Genomic DNA, 18,925 nt, shown 5'->3' with positions numbered 1-18,925 from the left:
TTGCTTGTCAACCGGTACACTCTATTTCCAGATGCGCTAAATTTTCTGTCAAACGAATCAGGGATGAAATTCCTATAGAAACGATAAGAAATCATCCCTATTTTTGGTTTGACAGAAAATTTCGAAGCCAGTTTATTGCAGTTGAGTTTTCAGAAAACTTAGCACGTCTGAGTACTAGACTTTAATAATGACCTTAAATTAAAATGACATGTTCCTCCCTATTCATTTACTTTCTATGTATCTAAAGCAAAATGTATCCTTCCAAATTGACTAATTTTTGCATTGATTGCAGCCTGAGATTTTAAACATAGCCTCAATTCGGGGATATCATTCCCCTTAAGGTTAGTAAATGTTGCTTATTCCGGCCATAGGTTCAGGCAAAAGCTTCAAAAGCAGAATGGGGACGTCATTAAACAAGCAAAATAAAAAACAAAGTAAAATCTTTCGAATTATTGCGGGCCTTGTCATGGAATGCAAAAAATACCAAACGACCGACAGTGCTGGTAAACGGCGTTTTAAAACGTGCTTTGTAGCACTCCTCTACCAGGTGTGTTTCCAGTCGTTCGGTCAATTTTAAAGCGCTAAAATGGCAAACGTACGCTGTTTGGAGAAACTATTCCGTCTACAGAAGCTCCTGCTGCCCCTTCGTAAGTAATCCGTCATCAGCCGCACGCCTGTTATCCCAGCCCGAAGCCCCATTTCGCGCCATCCAATACGCAGTTCTCGGTCATTACATTACGAAAGAGAAGCGGTGAACAGCTGTTTTCCTATCAAGTCAAAGGGAGGGGGTGAATGTCGAACGCCACTGCCGCCGGTCATAGGTTATTATAAATTGTTGTAATATAAATTGTCAGTATTCCTGTGAAAAAAAGCGTGTGAATTTCGTGCAAATGGAGCCGGCTAACGAGGCAAGTGCCGCGGCAGCTAACCTGCTGAGGCTCATCAAGCAGCTTTTGCTGGAGAAGGCCTACGAGGGCGTCAGAATGCTCTTCCAGAGCCCCAACGAGGCGTCCAGAAACAGGCAGCACTTGCCGCTCATCGCCATGGACATATACAACGACATTTGCGTCGTCAACCTGGTGGACGAGGTCAACGGCCGGGAGCCGGAGCTCTTCGATTGCGCCAACGAGTTGCTGAAACTGCTCGCCGAGCACGCCCCGCTGCAGGAGATGATGATGGAGCTAATGGAGAAGATCGAGGAGAGCAGAAGCCACGCTGTATTCGCGGCATACCTGCGGGCCATGCAGGTAATCCTGCTGCGCCACGGCCAGGACAAGCCGCAGGCGGTGATGTGGTGTCTGCAGAGCGTCTCCACGCGCCTGAAAGATCTGCCGCTGCCGGAGTATCTGAGCGAGGGCTACGATGAGGCTGCGGGCCGCCTCGTGGAGCAGGAGAAGCAGGTGGAGGATCTGCTGGCCCACTACATTACCATCGGCCTGTTCGAGGCCCCGCTGCTTGTGGACATTCTGCAGCGAGACGCACGCCCCGACCCACAGATATTTCGCAACTGCGGCATGTTGCGCCGCAACGCCCTCACCTGCTTCCTTGTGCAGCTGCTGGGCAAACCGCTGGCCCTGCTCGAGATGAGCTACGTGAAGGACGACCTGACGCACACCTACGTCCATCAGGTGGTAAAGAACCTCACCCAGGAGGCCACCAAGTCCATTGGCGGCGACCCCTTCTATCTGCTTGCCCTGGTGGAGCAGCGCGCCCGTTGGGAGCGCAAACTGAACGCCGCGAAGGGCGTCCACGAGATGACTAGCCAGAACGTGTTCCTCGTCGAGGACACGATGCCCCTGCACGCTCTGGCCATGTACTATCACGCTCTCTTCGTGCGCGACCTGTTGCCGCCCACGACACCCAAGATCTATTCGCCAGTCTTCCTGTTCGAGTCGGTGCTCTATCTGGTGACTGAGCTGCTGCGGCAGCCGGAGCCTCCGCTGCAGCACTGCGGCCTGCGTCTCCTCGAGCACATGCTGATCGATCGCGGCGGCACAACGGTGCCCCATTCCTCGCTGCAGCTGGATGTCCATAAGCGATTCTGCGATGAGCTCTGCAAGATTGTCGGCTACTCGCCGCAAGTGGGACTCCGCCAGCTGGGGCTGCACGTGCTCCGCCATTACATACTGGCCTTTGAGGACCAGGGCAAGTACTTGATCCTCAAGAACCTGCTGGAGACGCTGCAGCACGATGGCCTGATGGGCTATCTGAGTGCCATGTACAAGGACCTGGTGGACAAGGCCCTGAAAGCCCACATAAGATGCAGCGTCGGGATGGCCCCTGAGTTCTGCGGCAAGCATTTCCGGGAGATGCTGATGCTGTGCATCTGCGTGCTGCCCAACGACGTGAAGTCGGATCTGTTGCTGCACGCTGACCGGATCTGTAATGCCATCAACATTTTGCGATACTTTGCCTTGAGCGACAAGCGGAACATCACTGGATTCTGGGACGTTATGCCGGAGATTGAGAAGCGGCTGCTGTTGCCTCTGGGCACGGCCCTGGACTTCTCGATGGCCCACTACAAGGCGTACAAGGAGCGCGTGGAGAACGGCCAGAGTGCCTCGGACGACGCCCTAATGAAGAAACAACTGCAAATGCTGTCCATGAACATCAGCAACAGCGGCATCGCCGGTGACGGCGACAGCAGTCTGCCGGACATCGGACGCCAGGAGAAGCTCGAGGTGCTGGCCAGCTCCATCACCAGCCTGGAGTGGCTGCTGTCGATTTATGTGCGCGCCAACGAGGTAATCGAGCAGACCGCACGCCAGCGCAAACTACTCCTTGAAGGAGCCGCAGTCCCAGCCCCCGTTTAGACTCTAAACTTTTTTATATGCATATTTGTGTCCACAACGAAAGCGAAATGATAGCGTCATCTAATTGTATGTGTAAACAGATTAGAAACCGAAAACGAAACGAAACAAGCGAGAACTGTGTGGTGGTGTGGTGGTGTTTGGGGTATCTCCGGGGTGGGGCGATAATTGGAGCCGCTGATTGTGCTAATCAATTGGCCACAGAGGCTGTCTCTGTTCTGTCCATGACTTTAATTCCGGGGCTCATGCCTGCCTGTGTATGTGGCTTCTTCTATTTGCAGATGCACAGAGCTGTCGCTTGCACCGACAGCTGCCCCTGGCTGCTGCCTCCCTGGCGCGTGGCTATGCCAAAGATGCCACAGAGAAGAGCGGTGGCAACGGAAGCTTAGAGGACTTTCGGGCACGCGAGGAACAGCTGGAAAGGGAGCGGGATGCGGCCGAGGAGGCGGCTGCCAAAGCCACAAAAAATGAGACTGGCCAAGGTGCAGGTGGCACTCAGCAAGAGTCTGGCGAGCAGAGCGCCAAGCAGGCCAAGGTGGATGCCATACGCGTGCAGATACTCGATGCGGCTCTGGAGCATGTGCCACAACACGGCTGGACAAGGCAGTCGATTGTGCTCGGTGCCGAGCAGTGCGGCTACCCCAGCGTGGTCCATGGCATGTTTCCCGAGGGCGGCTTCGCTCTCGTCTCCCACTTCAACGGCAAGTGCAACGCCCAGTTGGTGCAGAGTCTGAAGCAGAAGACCGGCAGTGGCCAGCAGGAGGTCGAGAATCCGCTCGACTTCCTAGTGCAGGCCGTGCGTCAGCGCATGGAGATGATTGCCCCGTACAAAGCCCAATGGCCGCAGGCCATGTCCCTGATAGCACAGCCGCAGCATGCGTCGACGGCGCTCGCCCAGGTGCTGACCCTGGTGGACGACATCTGCTACTACTCGGGCGATCGATCCGTGGACGTGAGTTGACGCTTGACAAGTAGTCGCCAGGAGATATGATTGTCTGATTATTCTTGCAGTTTGGCTGGTACACGCGACGCATTGGCCTGGCGACCATCATGAAGATGACCGAACTGTACCTGCTGCAGGACACCTCCGCTGGCCATACCCAGACGTGGGACTTCCTCAAGAACCGCATGGACGAGGCCGTACAGCTGCAAATGGCACTCTCCCAGACCGAGGGCATGACGCACACCTTTCAACGTTCATTCAACTCAGCTTTCATAACGGTGAGGATGCCCCTAAGCCTGACACCTCCTCCACTCCCTCTTTACCTTTCCTTTTCCACCACGCAGGCACGGAATATTCTGGGCCTGGGCTTTAAGCGGACTTAGCTCCAACACACCTTTGCCGCACGCAGTCCAAAGAAGGAATGGGAATCCATTTGGTGGCCATGGATCCTCGCCCATTCAACGATCTACACTAATATTATATATACCTAACTCTATATGTTTATATTGTACATATACGTACGCCTTTCTTTCTTTCTACAATCCTGGTGTTTAGCTGGAGCTCATCGGAGGTTTACTTTTGGCGGTGATGATTTTAGTTATTAAATGAAACTCTCAATGGATGTGTCTTCTTTTTCTTCCTTTACTTTCAAACAGCTAGAGAAGTTGTAGGAGGCAGCCGCTGACGAGGGTAGCTACCCCAAAAGAGGTCAAACGCTTTGGGGGCAGCAGCCATTGCCAGCAGGCACCTCCTTTGATTACTTAACGAGTGTTTGGTGGATCTGCTCGGTCTTTGTGCCTCGGCAGAATAAAGGCTTTTGAGGTGGAGCTCTTGGGCAGCACGCAACACGAGTCCGAGTGAGTCTTCCTGGCAGCCAAGTGTTCCGTGAAGAGCTGAAGTAGCTCAATGGCGAGATTGTTTTGTTTGTCTGGAGAAGGCTTGGTCTCGGGGTCTACAATCTTCTTTGCAGTGCGTTTACTTCGGCAGCGAGTGGGTTTCTGGGGTCCCGCCACACCAGCGTACAGTTCCGAGAGGCTCCTTATCATGCTGGAGCGCTTTCGATCCACCGTAAACTTGCCAAACACGACAAACAAATCCAAATCCAGCAGCGTCGTGAGGAGACACCTTAGGAACAATGTGTCGCTGTCCCTGAACGTGACGCGCAGCAGCTTCAGCAGCTCGTCCTGCTGCCCCAACAGGCCCACCAGGTCGCCCTGATCCTGTCCGTTTCCGAACCACTTGTACTGGCGATTTAGTAGCTGCATTTGGACAACATAGTCCTGCATCATGCGCAACAGCTTGCCGACACTCCCCGGGGCCATGGGCAAGGAGACATAACCCTGATCGTTGAACAGAGAGAAGGTGGAGAAGAGAGCGTCCGCGTAGCCACTTATCGGCACCTTGTACGCTCGTCGCTTCCGCACGATCTGCAAGACGCCGGCGTAGTTGGCGTGCAGCAAACGCAGCAGCATGTAGTGGATGGTCTGCGTGGATCGATGCATCTTTACGGCCATTGTGGTGATTAGCTTGCGGTTCAGCTCGAGCCATTTACCGGGCAGCGTGTCGCACTGGTTGGGGTGTGGCACGTGCCTGGCTGGCTTCGTCGTTCGCTTTATTGAACAGTTGCTGGCTATGTCCCGCACCGGACAGTGCGGACAGGCATAAGGAATCTGCGAAAAGGATGTCTGTCGCTGGCTGCAGCAGTTGCACATCGTCTAAACTATTTTCTAACAATTTTGATAGCTTTTAAGTGCTGAACGAGCAAATGTCCAAAGGGGCCAAATCGTATAGAGGTTGCAGAATCGAATCGTTAGGATAAGGATTAGGATTAAAATAGTTTCAGCTGCGAGGAACACTTGCGGTTGACAGAAATGGCATAGCAATTGTTGTAGTTTATTTCAAAGCGAATGGACTTGTAGCTGCTTCCCAGCATTGTCTGAATTTGATTCCTATCATTGATTTCATATTGCACATTAAACGCGTAATTCTGTTGCGTACTTAATGAACTCCATTTCGTCTGTGGTTAGCCCCACTAAGGACAAGGCTCCAAGTAAGTCTCTTCCTTCTTGTCCAGCTGCTGATGCTGCTGCTCCTGCTCTTCTTTGCTGTGCAGACAGCCACATGGTTCTGGTTCGGGCTGTGCCTCTGTCTTTGACTTTAAATTGGCTGCTGCTTCCGCTATCTTTTGCAGACGAAGTGGCATCTCATTGGTGGCCAGAATCATACCGCCCAGACGTTCTTTGAGACCGGTGAATGTGGGCCTGTGCGAGGGTATGGAGCTCCAGCAGCTCTCCATCAGCGCGAACCTAGAACAAATCAGTTGTCAGTGGGAGATTATTCAATAGAGTTTCGTTTCACATACATTTCGTCTGTGCAGCCTTCCGGGCGCTTCATGCGGTGGCCCTGGCGCAGCATTTGTAGCAGGTCGCCTGGCGACACAGATGGATAGGGCATGCCGCCTAGGGTCATGATCTCATACAGCAGCACACCAAAGGACCAGCTGAAGGGAGAAAACATAAGCGAAAAGCAATCGATTTGGCTGCTACTTACACATCGCTCTGACTGGTGTACACCTGATGGGTGAGTGACTCCAGGGCCAGCCACTTGATGGGCAGCTTTCCGCTGCCTCCGGTCTTGCGGTAGACGTTCTCGTGGTAAACATCGCGACTCAGCCTGAAAGCAGCGAGGGACTATGACTATGAGGAGGAAGGAACAGCACAACACCTCGCGTAGACTCACCCAAAGTCGGCTATTTTAATGCTGCGATCCAGAGAAATCAACACATTACGCGCTGCCAGGTCACGGTGTACCACTTTGTTCTGCGCAAGGAACTCCTGCAAGGCGAGAGATGAGAATCAAATCTGAAACTGCTCTCTAATCACTTACCATGCCCACGGCCACCTGCTGCGCAATGTCCAATAAATCTGCGTACTTAAGTGGCGCTCGATCGGGGCTAAGCGTGGGGTCTGTCCGCGAATCAAAGTATTCCTTGTTCTCAAAGGTACGCTTAGCGCCTGGCGCTTCCCCTTTCTCTGCCTCGCACGGCAGGGGCTTCAACACCTTCAGAACTGTTGGCAAGGTCAGACTGCCGCCAATGCTTTCGATGTCATCGAGTCCGTAGGACTTGTTGTCTGCGGCATGGCTGATTCTTGCCAGAGAGTAGGTTTCCACGCGGCTGCTGGTGTGCGTCTGATCGGCGTCGGACTCCTCCTCAACGGTGGAGAGCATGGAACAGTTAATCTCCTCAATGCGTGTGTTGGGATCCTGATTGAGATCACGCCTCGGACGTTGCAGTCGCCGCTTCTCCAGTTCCTGCTTTTGTTTTTGCTTCTGCTTCAAGTGGATGCCACTGCGCTCCTGCCGAAACTTCCACTCCTCGCTGGGATTATACACAATTAGATTTGACTGCCGCTCTTGCCATCATTCTACTTACCGCAGAAAGTTTTGCAGGCTGCCGAGACTGCAGTACTCGATGAGCAGCATCATGCGATTGCTGTACCTTGTTGAGTAGCCAACGATGCCCACAATATTGGGATGCTTGCCCACCGCCTTGAGCATCTGAATCTCACACTTGAATGCATACACATCCTCCTCGTTGGGCTCATCTGTGTGGAAGATATGTACATCAATTCTCCACTGGAGAGGAGCACATTTTCTCACCTTTCAGCAACTTGACGGCCACCTGTCGCTTTTTGTATACGCCGCGTCGCACCAGGCCAAAGGCACCCTCGCCTAGGACATCCAGCAAGAGTACAGTATGCGGCTCCACCTCGAGATCGTCAACAAAGTCAAAGCTCTCGTTGGCCGAGAGGGTGACCAACAGGCCGCTGTTGTCTATCAGTGAGAGGTGAAAGTCGTTCTGATTGACCTTCTCCTTAGACTCCAAGTCCACGGCCTGCACCTCCTGCCGAGTGCGCTTGCAGAGTGTCAGAGAGCACAGCATGATGATGCAGCAGATGGGGACAATGACAAAGGCAATGAGCTTGATCTGGTGGCCCTCTATTCGAGTGAAGAAATATCATCAGTTTCATGATTGCGGATTGACCTGCCAACTCCTCACCCTTTAGCCAGTCTTCGCGAGGCGCCTTGTCCAGCAATACCCCAGAGGCATTCCTGCCGCCCGCCGTATGGGCCACCAAGTGCACCTCAAAGCTGGATCCCAGCACCTTAATTTTGGGTATGAAGCAGTAGCTTGCATTCCCCTGCAAAGTGAAGTTCGCCTCTTGGCTGTCCATGTGCAGATCGAGGATGTGCAGTGTGTAGTAGTCGGGCAGGTGGCTGGGCCGTTCCCAGCTGACATTCAGTGCCAGAGTGTCCTTCAGATACTGCTCCTGTGTCACGGACAGATTTGAGGGCTTTGCTGGTGCTATCGAACGGCAGGGTAAGTGGATTATTTTTGGTGTGTTCCCTGGGTATTGATTTGCTTACCGCAGAGCGTGTAGTTGAAGTGATGCCAGTCCAGACAGCTGGGAGCCTGCACCATCAACCACTTGAGGTCGCTCTCCAGCGTGTTCAGGTAGTTCACCGTCCGCACACCCACCATGTACTGTTCCCCGAAATTCAGGCTGTCGATGGTGTGTCTGTACAGGCGACGTGGCTGTGGAAGGCAAGACAAAGGGTATATCTAGAGCTCGCCTATATTCCTGCCACTTACATCGCGAATCTCCACTTGAATAGGCTGATCCATGGTCACGCTTTGCGTTGCATAATACACCATATCGAAGAAACAGTTGCGGTCTAGAGCAGCGAACATATTTTACATTACAGTTGGGAAGAGATAATGAAAACCCACCTGCAGATGGCTGCCACTCGATCTCGGCGGCAATGTGTTGTCCATCTTCTTGGGGCTGGACAAATCCGCGCAGCTTTACGGCACCCATCTTGCTGGGCTGATAGCCACGCTTTAGGGTGCCAAATGTTTCCTCGTTGGCTATCAGCGAGTAGCTGCCATCGCTGTGCACAGCCAGAGCGGTGATGTTGTGGTCAGTATAGGCTTCCAGTGAGTGCAAGACCATGAAGTGGTCATCCGACTGCCAGGTGGAAACGATTAACAAATACCGACAAAGCTTCTTTCACTCACCAGAAAGAGCTTCGACTCTACAATGTCCTCGCTGGCAGCATTCACCTTGATGATGTACGTGGCGTTTGGTGTCTGGCCCCCCAGCTTCAAACGGCTGTGCTGCACCCAATCTATGCGGAACGCGAGCATGGACTCGGTGCGACACACCATCTTCAGTTGGTAGTTGTCCTGGATTCTGTGCAGCGTTGCGGGTGCGTAGTCGCTGTCCTCGTGCTCCCTGCAAATCTTGAAGCACTCCAGAAAGTTCTGCCAAAGAGATATCCGGGGTCATTGGTATCGTGTTAGCAGTACCCCTAGTGAGGCTCACCTTTGTTTCTTCCTGACAGCGCTGTGTGCAGGCGGACACCCTGAGTAGCGTCTCATCCTCGGAGATTTGGCTCAACAGCAGCAGTTCTCCGCGGTTGCTGCCAATCGTCAGCCAAAAGAGGAACGCGTATTTGGCATAGAAAATCATCATTTTGTTATTCCTATTCGATTTCTTCACTTCTGCTTGTGCATATGTGTATATACGTGTAGGTATATGTGTGTGTGTGTATGCAAAATATATTTGTTTCTTCAAGCTGATTTTCTTTCGTTTTGTGCAGTTCACGCAGCGGTTATTGCACTTTTCTTTTATGCACTTTGATCCTCTTTAATCCATTTCCATGTGGCCCTTTTGTCAATGCTGGATTAATCTGCACAATCTGTAATTGATGGTGGAATTAATTACTGTCTAAATCTCAAACACCGCACACGGATTATCCAGCTAGAGGGAAGCCGCGAGAATGAGACGAAAGTGAAGCGGCGAGAGCAGCGAAAAGGTATGATAAAACGGTGTATGGAATGGAATGGAATACATTTTATTCTGTTTTGTTTTGTGCTGCTTCGATCGATGTGCTGTCTGTCCCATGCATTTAAAATGCAAAAATTCGACAATCATATCATGACTGCGATCAGAGGAATTGGGCAATTGGAATATGGATCGACACCATCGAATATTTAGAGCCCCGCACCCGAAGCCAGCGCGGGGCTGCTCCTAATCGGAATTGTGCTTCTATGGTCGTTCTACCTGAATATCAAACTTTAATTATGAAATAGTGGGATTTCAGAGTCCGAAGCCTCCGATTTTTATTTTATTTGTCTAGATAGTCAAAAACCAAATTACATTTTATTCCACTTGCACAGCAATTTGTTTACGCCAAATAACTGTTAATTCATGTTTTCAAATTCACTTTCGAAGTTAATTCGAAGTCAACGCATAACGATAGCTAAGAAACTGCAACTCTGTGGCGCGTGAATTTAAAATTCGCTGCTACGAACACGGAATAATTTGAATGAAAATAAGCAGAGAAGAATGGAATTACAGTCACACATAATCAAAATCAATCCAAAAACATGATTCACTAATCATATCGCATATTTTGATTTCGCCAATCCAAGCGACTGTTGCGACCCAGAGTTGAAGCGTAAAATAACTTTGTTCTAAAGTTCTAGCAGGTGCTATGATAGAGAAGATTATGTTGATTTCAGTAGCAGTATTGGTTTAGTGCTCATACTCGACTTTGACCCAGTGAAATATGATTTCCCAGACGCTAATCGGAATGTTTTGCTACCCCCCAAACAAAGAACTGTTGACCACCAGTCGTTAGTCGGTGGATGTTAGCAACTATTTCGGATTGCTTTACTGATAATGTGATAATCATAAGTGTTTTACTAGTGCACTGGAAATTGTTTAATGCCCGCACTGCCGGCTGTCGGTCAGTAGCTCCGCTGAAGTTAACTGAGTTGGAAGACTTTTGTCTTTGGTCCGTGGAATCATCAACTGAAATCATGAAAATCGAATGGGCACCACTCAAAGTGTCGCCGGCACGGCGTTTACAAACATTTATCACGGCACTCTTCACCATGGCATTCTTTGTGCTGTTGTTTTCCTCCTACTTGTTTGTGGCTGCTTCATTGGTAAGCGGAAAACCTTCCCATTGCTCTCAGAATTGTTGTATTTATATTATCCATCTTCTAGTTCTATGGTGGACTTGTGCTGCGCAGCTTGATACTCATCTACTTGGTCTACATGTACGTGGATCACAAGAGAACACACTCCATCATTGACAGCAATGGGTAAGCCATAAACGAAGCCATTATCCTAGTGGAAATACTCATGGTGTATATCCTCCACAGCTGGATGTTAAGTCGCACCAATACCCTGCATCGGAGCTATCGCAATTACTTTCCCGTGGAACTGGTAAAGACAGCGGAGCTTCCCCCGAACCGAAATTATATTTTGGCTAGCTTCCCCCATGGCATTCTGGGGTAAGTCAGCTCCAATCTTATCTATAAACCACTCTAATTCGATTCGCTACTGATTTCCCGCAATAGAACTGGCATCGGGATTAACATGGGTGTGGAAATCTCCAAGTGGCTGGAACTATTCCCCCAAATTCGACCAAAGGTTGGCACTTTGGACCAACATTTCCTGGTGCCCTTTATGCGTGAGGCGTTGCGTGCTTGGGGTCTCGTGTCGGTATCAAAGGAGGCTCTGATTCACATGCTAACCAAATCGAATGATCCCAAACATGCGGACAATCGTGATGGCTTCACATCCAATGCGGTGGCTATCCTCGTGGGTGGCGCCCAAGAGGCCATGGACTCCCATCCCGGGCAGTACACACTGACGCTGAAGAGCCGCAAGGGATTCGTCAAAATGGCCATAAGAACGGGGTAAGTAGATGCTGGAAATAAATGCTAAAGAATGATAATGGAAGTAATTTCCTGTTTCTTCTTGCAGCTCATCGATTGTGCCTTCATTTTCCTTTGGGGAGGTGGACATATTCGATCAGGTGGCCAATCCTCCGGACTCCCTGCTCCGTCGCGTGCAGTCTGTGGTGAAGAAACTGACGGGCGTTGCCCCGCTGATACCAGTGGGTCGCGGATTCTTCAATTATACCTTTGGCTTTCTGCCCCAACGCCGTCGCATCGTACAAGTTGGTGAGTAGCTGTTGGAGTGGAGGTAGATGGACTTCTTTAAAATCTAATTTCCACAGTGGGCTCACCCATCGATGTGGTACGGAGTGCGGAACCGGATGCCGCTTATGTGGACAAGATACACGGCCAGGTCATGGAGGCTCTGGAGAAGATGTTTGATCAGTACAAGGAGCAATATATACCACAGTCAAAGAACACGAGGCTGGTTATACAGTAACCAGAACACAGAAACACTGCAGATATTTTTATTGAGCAAAATGTGATCTTCAATCTGATTTCAAAAGCATTTATTACGAGAATATGCATAAATATATGTTGTTTATTTTTATTTAATGCAAAGTCGACAAATTACTATGTGATTCTGTCAGTACATGGATGTGCATGTTTACTTTCAATGTTTTTCAGCTTATAGCGCACATTTTACATAGTATATAAATGAGTGAATTAATTCGCCACTCGCCTTACGTTCAGCATTTGCCAGTTGAACATTGTGCGGCAGCGTTGACGGTTGTGTTCGGTCTGTCTGTTCGCGAGAAAATTCTTGGCACGGGGTCAACAAATAAGCAAATCGTCGGCACAATTTACGTGGAGCATGAATGATCGGAATTGAATCATTTCCACGTGCAACATACTCACTTAATGTTCATTATTGTGAGAGAACTGCAGTTGTCGATCTGGTTGTAGTGACAATTTAATATTAAATGTGAGTAGCTACCCACAATATACATATGTATACCCGATAAACGCCAAGCTTGGTTGAAACAAGTCGAATTAAATGCTTCAAATGCGAAGGAAACATTTTGCATTAGACAGAAACAAAACTAAAAATTTTCAGAATGAAAGAAAGTTGTTCTAAAGGTCGAGACTTGCCGCCTATCGGGGCAACACCTTGAACCCGAAACATATAATTTGCCAGACGATGATTGCAATTCAACAGCCACTTGGATTATTATTACTACGCGAACGACTCGAAACTCGCTGATAGATATAAAGTAGAGTACACTAAAAAGCGTTGCGACTCTTGGGTACTCTTCGGCTAACACATTTGTAATCATTAACACCTCTATTAACAGCTGGGGGCCCCCGTATACGCTCGACCACTGATAAGGATAAGTGCAAGTTCCGAGCAAAATTGAGTTGCTGCCACTCAGTTGCTGGAGTGCCGTCGAAAGAGTCGCTCGACTGTCGATCCGTGAAGTGTTTTTTGTATTGGGAAAAATGAAAATTGAATGGGCACCGCTGAAAGTGCCGCCGCGCCGGCGACTGCAGACTCTGGTGACGCTTCTGATCACTTTCACGTGTTTTATGCTCTCAATAACCGCCATACCAATTATTCTAGCATCGCTGGTAAGGAAATTGCAGAGATATTTGAACAACAAATATATTTATTACTCCCTTTAGTTCTATGGTGGACTCGTACTACGCAGCTTGGTGCTCATCTACTTGATCTACGTGTTTGTGGATCACAAAAGAAACAACTCTGTAATTGATGGCAATGGGTAGGTATCAGGTGTAGGGTCTACAAAACAGATTTAGTAAGAAATAAATCCATTTGGAAATCTATTTCAGTTGGCTGTTAAACCGTTCTAATCGCCTGTATCGACACTATCGCAATTACTTTCCCGTGGAGCTGGTGAAAACAGCCGAGCTGCCACCAAACAAAAACTATATCTTGGCCAGCTTTCCGCACGGCATACTGGGGTAAGAATGTCGACAGATAGCCCAATCTTATCGAAGCACTCCAGTGACGAAACTGAACACTGATCCCTGAAATAGAAATGGAATCGGCATCAACATGGGCCTGGATATCTCGCGGTGGCTTGAGCTCTTCCCCAAGATCCGACCCAAGGTGGGCACTCTCGATCAGAATTTCCTGATACCCATTGGACGTGAGGTGCTGCGCTCCTGGGGCCTGGTGTCCGTCTCGAAGGCTGCCCTCAACTATTTGCTAACCAAATCGAATGATCCCAAGCATGCGGACAATCGGGATGGCTTCACATCCAATGCGGTGGCCATTCTCGTAGGTGGCGCCCAAGAGGCCATGGACTCCCATCCAGGGCAGTACATTGTGACGCTGCGAAATCGCAAAGGATTCGTCAAAATGGCCATACGAACGGGGTGAGTAAATGTACGCCAGAGTTAATATTTTACAGTGTTTCTCACCTCCACTTCAATGCAGCTCACCGATTGTTCCCACGTTTTCCTTTGGGGAGGTGGACATATTCGACCAGGTGCCCAATCCTCCCAATTCTCTTGTGCGTCGCGTGCAGACTGTGGTGAAACAGCTGACGGGCATATCGCCGCTGATTCCAGTGGGTCGTGGCATCTTCAACTATTCCTTTGGCTTCCTGCCCAATCGTCGCCGCATCGTACAAGTTGGTGAGTTTTCTTTCGGGATTTTGCTCCAGTTGAATAGTTAAACTAAAATGAAACTCAATCTTCCATAGTGGGCGCACCCATCAATGTGGTGAAGAGCGATCAGCCGGATGCCGCCTATGTGGACAAGGTGCACGGCCAGGTCATTGAGGCGCTGGAAAAGATGTTTGAAAAGTACAAGAAGAAATATATTCCGAACCCAAAGAACACCAAGCTGGTCATCCATTAAACGGTAGAAAATGCTTTAAAAATTTCGACGAAATGTGATCTTAGTTCAACTTGCATTTAATATAAATCTAAATTTGTTATCGTTTTCCGATATTTCGCACGTTTAAAATGGGAGTTGGGCGCGAAGTAAATCTTATTCTACGTGATTTTTACATGTACATTTATTACATGTAGCAAAATGTGTAGTTACTGTGTAGCTATCAGGTAAAACAATTGTCATTTAGCTTAACTTTTTTTGTCTAATTTTGTAAGCAATCCAATAGAAGGAAATCCTGAAAAATATCAAATACAATCGATTCATCATAGTTTATAGTTTCAGGGCTGGGACTTTGACCTTGCCAGTAACATCTAGCAGAATATTAAAATCAAAGAAAATTATTTAGGGATCAGTATATTTACGGACTGTTTTGAAAATGAGAACGTATATTTTGAAATATCGTTTGGGGGCAGACGGTATATTTGATCGATAAATCTGCGGTCAAACTGTATGTATGTACCAGAGTGACCATTTAAGTTATATTATATACTTTTCAGAATATTTTGACCACGAAATTGAGTTCATTGGATATTTAGGGTATATCGGAACCTAATGGTTATTTAATGAATTTCATCCGTAAAGTAAATTCAATTTTTAAGGAATATTCAATAATATAGGGTATCCAAACTCCCATAAGCATGTTTTTGAAACGTCCCTTGAGGATTTTTTTTTCCCTTCTCCGTAGAAAATTGTATCTTTCTTTTGGCAGGATATATCTCACAGGATTTACATTTTTTTCGACTTTTCCTGAGTTTAAAAAGTTAAAGTTTCGCAAAATCAAATTTGAATTGAATTTTGCATTTCAAAGCTTAATATTTTTCAAACGGTAAGCTAAAACCACATTATTGGGTATTGGGTTTGGGTATTCATTATATGTAGATGAATTTATCAGCTTTATAGAATGGCTAAGTTTACCACAACCAGGCTTAAGTTTTGAGAAAAAAAGAAGCGATCCCTCTAAAAAACCGTTTCAAAAAAATACCAGACTCTAAAAATTCTTAAGAAAGATCTGCCAGAGAAAACAAATAAAAATAATCAAACCATTTTTAGGCCCCATATCTTTAAAAAAATGTTGGTCTGGATCGAAGCTGCAAAATCGTCTCGAGTAGTGTAATTATAGTACATTTACATACTGAAGACAAAGCTCCTTTGCTTCCAGAAGGGGTGATTTAAATGAAAAATTCAACCACAAATTTGTGAAATATAACGTCATAAGGTAATAGTAATATCATTTAAATCCAGGAATATAATTTAAGACTACGGTATATTTTGAAAATGAAAGGTATATTTCGGTATATTTTTAGACATATTTCGGTATTTCGGTCACACTGGTATGTATGTACATAACGAATACATAGATACATAACTACGAATACATAGCCAACGAAGAAAGGCAGTGCTGAAGAAAATATTCGTGGTCAATCGCTGTAATTTTGTGAAAATTCGGTGGCCGTCTCGGTAATATCGTAATAACAAAAGGCAATAATAATAGCAAGAGAAAAGAGAAAAATCTGATTGAAAACCAGAGCAGCGCTACTGCTGCTGCGAGCGAGTGAGTGTGTGAGCGAGTGAGAAAGATATGTATTGCATTTGCATTTCGTTGTGTGTGTCAGTTGTGTCAGTTGTCGTCTCTTTCGACTCTGTTCGGTAAAAGTCGGCCTTTCCACTGAAACCACTGTGTGTGAAAATCGTAAAGGAAAAGAAAGGAGATAAATTAAATAATAATAATGTGTTACATCGATGGACACAATCTGTGCTAAAGGAAGTGCTGTGCCTGACCGGACCCCTCGAACTCCCAAAAGAGAGCAGCCGCAGCAAACGCCTAACCACTTTTTCGCCCAGGCCCGATCGGAAATTTTATTTTATTGGTAAGTATAAGAAGAGAGTGCCGCACCGCTCACCGCCGCCCAGCGGCGCTCCGCGCAGTCGAACGGATGGGATGGCGAGTCGGGGCAGCCAGCGCCAGCAAATCAATACTTTGAGGGGCTGCCATTCCGTTTCGTTAGTTTTTCTTTCCCATTCGTTGGCAGTACCAGCCCCCGCCTTGTCCGCCAGCGACACCGCCCCCGCATCCGCCTTCAATATAGCGCTTTCTGTGCGTTTGTATATGTGTGTGTGTGTTCTCTGTAACAGCGAGTACAATTTTCTGCACATACGAAAAAAGAAAGACCGAATAAAGAAAGAAACTCACATAAATTTATGTACAAGTGTCTCTCTCCCTTCGTGCCCATCTCTGTGTACGTGTACGTTAACCGCGTGTGTGTGTACGGAGTGCGAGTGTTTTGCGTTAATTTTTAAAAAACAGTTGTTTGGCAGAAAGGGAATTTTTGGTGCTTGTATTTTTAGCCACCAAGCTCCCGTACTTAAATTATTTATAACCCACTCGAACGTTTCCACGCAATGATTTACGCGATAAACGCTTACGAAGCATTAATGTTCCCAAAACGCAGCCCATTGGGGTACATGTAAGTTTCTATATTAATGTACTTGCTTACGTATTTACAATATGTATATACCAATATGCAGACTTATTCCCATGCGTACACACAAATCTACATATATACATACATATATATGTATATGGGTGGGCGTGTGACGACCTGACCCTATCCTGCCCCTCCTGACTAACATTTTCCCGGCTATTGAAAATCCCGAATTGATGGGATAAATAATTGATTGGCTTTAATATTCCCGTATTCAGATTCGGGGGCGTGGTCAGGAAAAAATAAAAACAGCTGTTGCAATTGTTAATCCATATATTTATCCAACAATAAGACAGAAGAAGGGCGCAGTCTCCAAAGAACAAGGAAAAACAGTTTCCATCCAAGAGTATCAAAGTTAAAAGTTATAATAAATGTGTAAAGCATTAGAAAATTGTCAACTGCAGTTATATTAAATATAAATTATGTGCAAATGATAAGAAAATAACAAAATTTGTGAAATTATCGTAGCTATTAGTTAATTTGAAGTCAAAGTTACCTCATTTACCTAAGAATAGTATCTAAGATTGAAGATCCAGCCTTGTGGATTAGATCATCAGAAACGGAAAATGAGCGAGGATGTTGAGGGGATTGTGGTGCGACTCTTGGCGAGCTTGGTGCTACACGGCGATGCCACTTTCAAGGTACCCCGGAATGAGAACAAATATCGCCGAGTTTCGTACAACAATCGACGGAGTCGCCATCGCTTCTGTCTGGTGGTCTACATGCTGGCCAAGATTCACCGCCTGCAGGTGAACGGCGGCAGCTACACGGTCCGGGGTCTCTACTACGGCGATACCCAGCTGATACGGACGCAGTTGCACATTTCGGCAGCCCGATTGGACGTATGTCGTATGCTGAACACGTCGCCCACTCGTTTGGGAGTGCTCTCCGCCTCCAAGGGCCTCGTCGCAGGTGAGTCGAGTTAGCTAGGCGATCCTCTCTTCTCATGCTGACCAGTTGTTGATCTCTTGCAGGCAACATACGGATGCTCATGACCAACGGAGATGTCCTGGACTGCGGCGTATATAGCGGGGCTATCACGTTGCCCACGAACACCGAGCAGGTGGAACGCATTGTCACCCAGGCGGACCATGTGCTGGTTGTCGAAAAGGAGTCGGTTTTCGAGAGCCTGCTTGCCCGCGATGTTTTCAACACTTTCGGTCGACGCTTCATCCTGTTGACCGGCAAGGGCTATCCGGATTGCAGCACGCGGCGCATCTTGCATCGACTTTCTGTAGAGTGCCACCTGCCGGCCTACATACTCGTCGACGCCGATCCGTTTGGCATTGAGATAATGCTCGTCTATCGTCTCGGCTCGCAGTCTATGAGCTTCACGTCGGGAGAACTAGCTACGCCTACGCTGCGGTGGATTGGCCTTCACCCCTCCGAAATACCGACACTCTCCAGCGGTGCGGTTGCCCTTAGCAGTAGGGACAACAAGAAAATCGATGACATACTCGCTCGCGACCACATTGGCGCCGGAGTGCGGCAGGAGCTGCTCTCGCTGCAGCAGATACAGCAGAAGGCCGAAGTCGAGAGTGTCATTGACTTCCTATCCACCGACTACATTCCAAACAAAATAAATCGGAATTTATTTCTATAGATTCATGGAAAACTAATACTTATACCTACCTTAAGCCTAACACGGAAAGTGTTCGCAAACAGTAGTAAAGAAAGGCAAAGAATCAATCATGTCAAACCCATTTTCAACTATATTAAAACCATCCGAATATTATTATTAATTTCCACCTGTATATGTACGACTTTAGTTACTGATCTTTTACTTAATCTACGAGCATTACTGATCCATTAGCTCAATTCACTCAACTGTTTTGTAAAACGAAATGAAACTTGTGGCAGAATTCTTAAGTTTCGAGCAAGTGCGTATTTTGTAAGCAAAAATTTCTTTGACATCGAGACATCATTAAATCAGGAACAAAGTTAGAAAAAAAAATTTGATTGGAACTCGTTTAATATCAATAATCAACAGAAAAATCAAATCAATTG

The 18,925-nt window shown here is 47.6% G+C and overlaps 8 protein-coding genes across 12 annotated transcripts in view; 6 read left to right on the top strand and 2 right to left on the bottom strand.

The window, feature by feature from the left end:
* The first annotated feature begins 517 nt into the window (after positions 1 to 517).
* LOC117892662 (ubiquinone biosynthesis protein COQ9, mitochondrial) lies at positions 518 to 4,375 on the top strand. 2 transcript variants are annotated; one of them, XM_034799050.1, is made up of 5 exons: positions 518 to 647; positions 3,092 to 3,762; positions 3,822 to 4,031; positions 4,098 to 4,140; positions 4,190 to 4,375. In XM_034799050.1, exons 1-4 carry the CDS (start codon positions 587 to 589, stop codon positions 4,134 to 4,136), a joined length of 981 nt encoding a protein of 326 aa, XP_034654941.1. In that variant the 5' UTR covers positions 518 to 586; the 3' UTR covers positions 4,137 to 4,140; positions 4,190 to 4,375. The 2 variants fall into 2 exon arrangements, with proteins under 2 accessions (XP_034654941.1, XP_034654940.1); XM_034799049.1 differs by having other exon boundaries at positions 4,098 to 4,375.
* On the top strand, positions 682 to 2,925 carry LOC117892659 (glomulin). Its single transcript, XM_034799045.1, has one exon. It carries the CDS (start codon positions 891 to 893, stop codon positions 2,811 to 2,813), a length of 1,923 nt encoding a protein of 640 aa, XP_034654936.1. The 5' UTR covers positions 682 to 890; the 3' UTR covers positions 2,814 to 2,925.
* Positions 4,376 to 4,485: 110 nt separating the features above from the next.
* LOC117892664 lies at positions 4,486 to 5,579 on the bottom strand. The gene has a single exon (XM_034799052.1). The coding sequence runs from the start codon at positions 5,463 to 5,465 to the stop codon at positions 4,515 to 4,517; it is 951 nt and encodes a 316-aa protein (XP_034654943.1). The 5' UTR covers positions 5,466 to 5,579; the 3' UTR covers positions 4,486 to 4,514.
* An 11-nt stretch (positions 5,580 to 5,590) lies between these two features.
* Positions 5,591 to 9,628, bottom strand: LOC117892658 (tyrosine-protein kinase receptor torso). The gene is made up of 13 exons (XM_034799044.1): positions 9,141 to 9,628; positions 8,834 to 9,079; positions 8,546 to 8,783; positions 8,408 to 8,490; positions 8,182 to 8,350; positions 7,814 to 8,119; positions 7,414 to 7,752; positions 7,187 to 7,358; positions 6,640 to 7,132; positions 6,493 to 6,587; positions 6,304 to 6,426; positions 6,116 to 6,253; positions 5,591 to 6,059 (listed from the first exon to the last, which is right to left on the bottom strand). Exons 1-13 carry the CDS (start codon positions 9,288 to 9,290, stop codon positions 5,786 to 5,788), a joined length of 2,826 nt encoding a protein of 941 aa, XP_034654935.1. The 5' UTR covers positions 9,291 to 9,628; the 3' UTR covers positions 5,591 to 5,785.
* Positions 9,629 to 10,572: 944 nt separating this feature from the next.
* LOC117892661 (diacylglycerol O-acyltransferase 2-like) lies at positions 10,573 to 12,120 on the top strand. The gene is made up of 6 exons (XM_034799048.1): positions 10,573 to 10,771; positions 10,833 to 10,930; positions 10,991 to 11,122; positions 11,189 to 11,530; positions 11,598 to 11,797; positions 11,854 to 12,120. Exons 1-6 carry the CDS (start codon positions 10,643 to 10,645, stop codon positions 12,009 to 12,011), a joined length of 1,059 nt encoding a protein of 352 aa, XP_034654939.1. The 5' UTR covers positions 10,573 to 10,642; the 3' UTR covers positions 12,012 to 12,120.
* A 760-nt stretch (positions 12,121 to 12,880) lies between these two features.
* Positions 12,881 to 14,491, top strand: LOC117892660 (diacylglycerol O-acyltransferase 2-like). Its single transcript, XM_034799046.1, has 6 exons — positions 12,881 to 13,141; positions 13,196 to 13,293; positions 13,364 to 13,495; positions 13,571 to 13,912; positions 13,974 to 14,173; positions 14,242 to 14,491. The coding sequence occupies exons 1-6, from the start codon at positions 13,013 to 13,015 to the stop codon at positions 14,397 to 14,399; spliced, it is 1,059 nt and encodes a 352-aa protein (XP_034654937.1). The 5' UTR covers positions 12,881 to 13,012; the 3' UTR covers positions 14,400 to 14,491.
* A 1,673-nt stretch (positions 14,492 to 16,164) lies between these two features.
* Positions 16,165 to 18,925, top strand: part of LOC117892655 (serine/threonine-protein kinase MARK2-like) — a 30,080-nt gene continuing 27,319 nt past the window's right edge. For all 4 annotated transcript variants that reach the window (XM_034799043.1, XM_034799041.1, XM_034799042.1 and 1 more), the window contains exon 1: positions 16,165 to 16,303. The gene's annotated coding sequence lies outside the window, so the exon portion shown is untranslated. The remainder of the gene's footprint in view (positions 16,304 to 18,925) is intronic.
* LOC117892663 (meiotic recombination protein W68) lies at positions 16,280 to 18,787 on the top strand. Its single transcript, XM_034799051.1, has 3 exons — positions 16,280 to 16,303; positions 17,476 to 17,830; positions 17,893 to 18,787. Exons 2-3 carry the CDS (start codon positions 17,485 to 17,487, stop codon positions 18,519 to 18,521), a joined length of 975 nt encoding a protein of 324 aa, XP_034654942.1. The 5' UTR covers positions 16,280 to 16,303; positions 17,476 to 17,484; the 3' UTR covers positions 18,522 to 18,787.

The sequence above is a fragment of the Drosophila subobscura genome, chromosome E (genome assembly GCF_008121235.1).
Source record: "Drosophila subobscura isolate 14011-0131.10 chromosome E, UCBerk_Dsub_1.0, whole genome shotgun sequence".
NCBI lineage: Eukaryota > Metazoa > Arthropoda > Insecta > Diptera > Drosophilidae > Drosophila > Drosophila subobscura.
This window is presented reverse-complemented; position numbering and strand designations above follow the sequence as displayed.

Excerpts from the sequence above, each read along its gene's own strand:
- LOC117892662 (XM_034799050.1), top strand. The coding sequence starts at position 587 with ATGGCAAACGTACGCTGTTTGGAGAAACTATTCCGTCTACAGAAGCTC. Across the intron at positions 648-3,091 it reads GAAGCTCCTGCTGCCCCTTC|ATGCACAGAGCTGTCGCTTG; the intron begins GTAAGTAATCCG and ends TTCTATTTGCAG. Across the intron at positions 4,032-4,097 it reads TCAACTCAGCTTTCATAACG|GCACGGAATATTCTGGGCCT; the intron begins GTGAGGATGCCC and ends TCCACCACGCAG.
- LOC117892659 (XM_034799045.1), top strand. The coding sequence starts at position 891 with ATGGAGCCGGCTAACGAGGCAAGTGCCGCGGCAGCTAACCTGCTGAGG.
- LOC117892664 (XM_034799052.1), bottom strand. The coding sequence starts at position 5,465 with ATGTGCAACTGCTGCAGCCAGCGACAGACATCCTTTTCGCAGATTCCT.
- LOC117892658 (XM_034799044.1), bottom strand. The coding sequence starts at position 9,290 with ATGATGATTTTCTATGCCAAATACGCGTTCCTCTTTTGGCTGACGATT. Across the intron at positions 7,359-7,413 it reads GGCCGTCAAGTTGCTGAAAG|ATGAGCCCAACGAGGAGGAT; the intron begins GTGAGAAAATGT and ends TCTTCCACACAG. Across the intron at positions 6,427-6,492 it reads ATTAAAATAGCCGACTTTGG|GCTGAGTCGCGATGTTTACC; the intron begins GTGAGTCTACGC and ends CGCTGCTTTCAG.
- LOC117892661 (XM_034799048.1), top strand. The coding sequence starts at position 10,643 with ATGAAAATCGAATGGGCACCACTCAAAGTGTCGCCGGCACGGCGTTTA. Across the intron at positions 10,772-10,832 it reads TGTTTGTGGCTGCTTCATTG|TTCTATGGTGGACTTGTGCT; the intron begins GTAAGCGGAAAA and ends TCCATCTTCTAG. Across the intron at positions 11,531-11,597 it reads AAAATGGCCATAAGAACGGG|CTCATCGATTGTGCCTTCAT; the intron begins GTAAGTAGATGC and ends TTCTTCTTGCAG.
- LOC117892660 (XM_034799046.1), top strand. The coding sequence starts at position 13,013 with ATGAAAATTGAATGGGCACCGCTGAAAGTGCCGCCGCGCCGGCGACTG. Across the intron at positions 13,294-13,363 it reads TCTGTAATTGATGGCAATGG|TTGGCTGTTAAACCGTTCTA; the intron begins GTAGGTATCAGG and ends AATCTATTTCAG. Across the intron at positions 14,174-14,241 it reads TCGCCGCATCGTACAAGTTG|TGGGCGCACCCATCAATGTG; the intron begins GTGAGTTTTCTT and ends AATCTTCCATAG.
- LOC117892663 (XM_034799051.1), top strand. The coding sequence starts at position 17,485 with ATGAGCGAGGATGTTGAGGGGATTGTGGTGCGACTCTTGGCGAGCTTG. Across the intron at positions 17,831-17,892 it reads CTCCAAGGGCCTCGTCGCAG|GCAACATACGGATGCTCATG; the intron begins GTGAGTCGAGTT and ends GATCTCTTGCAG.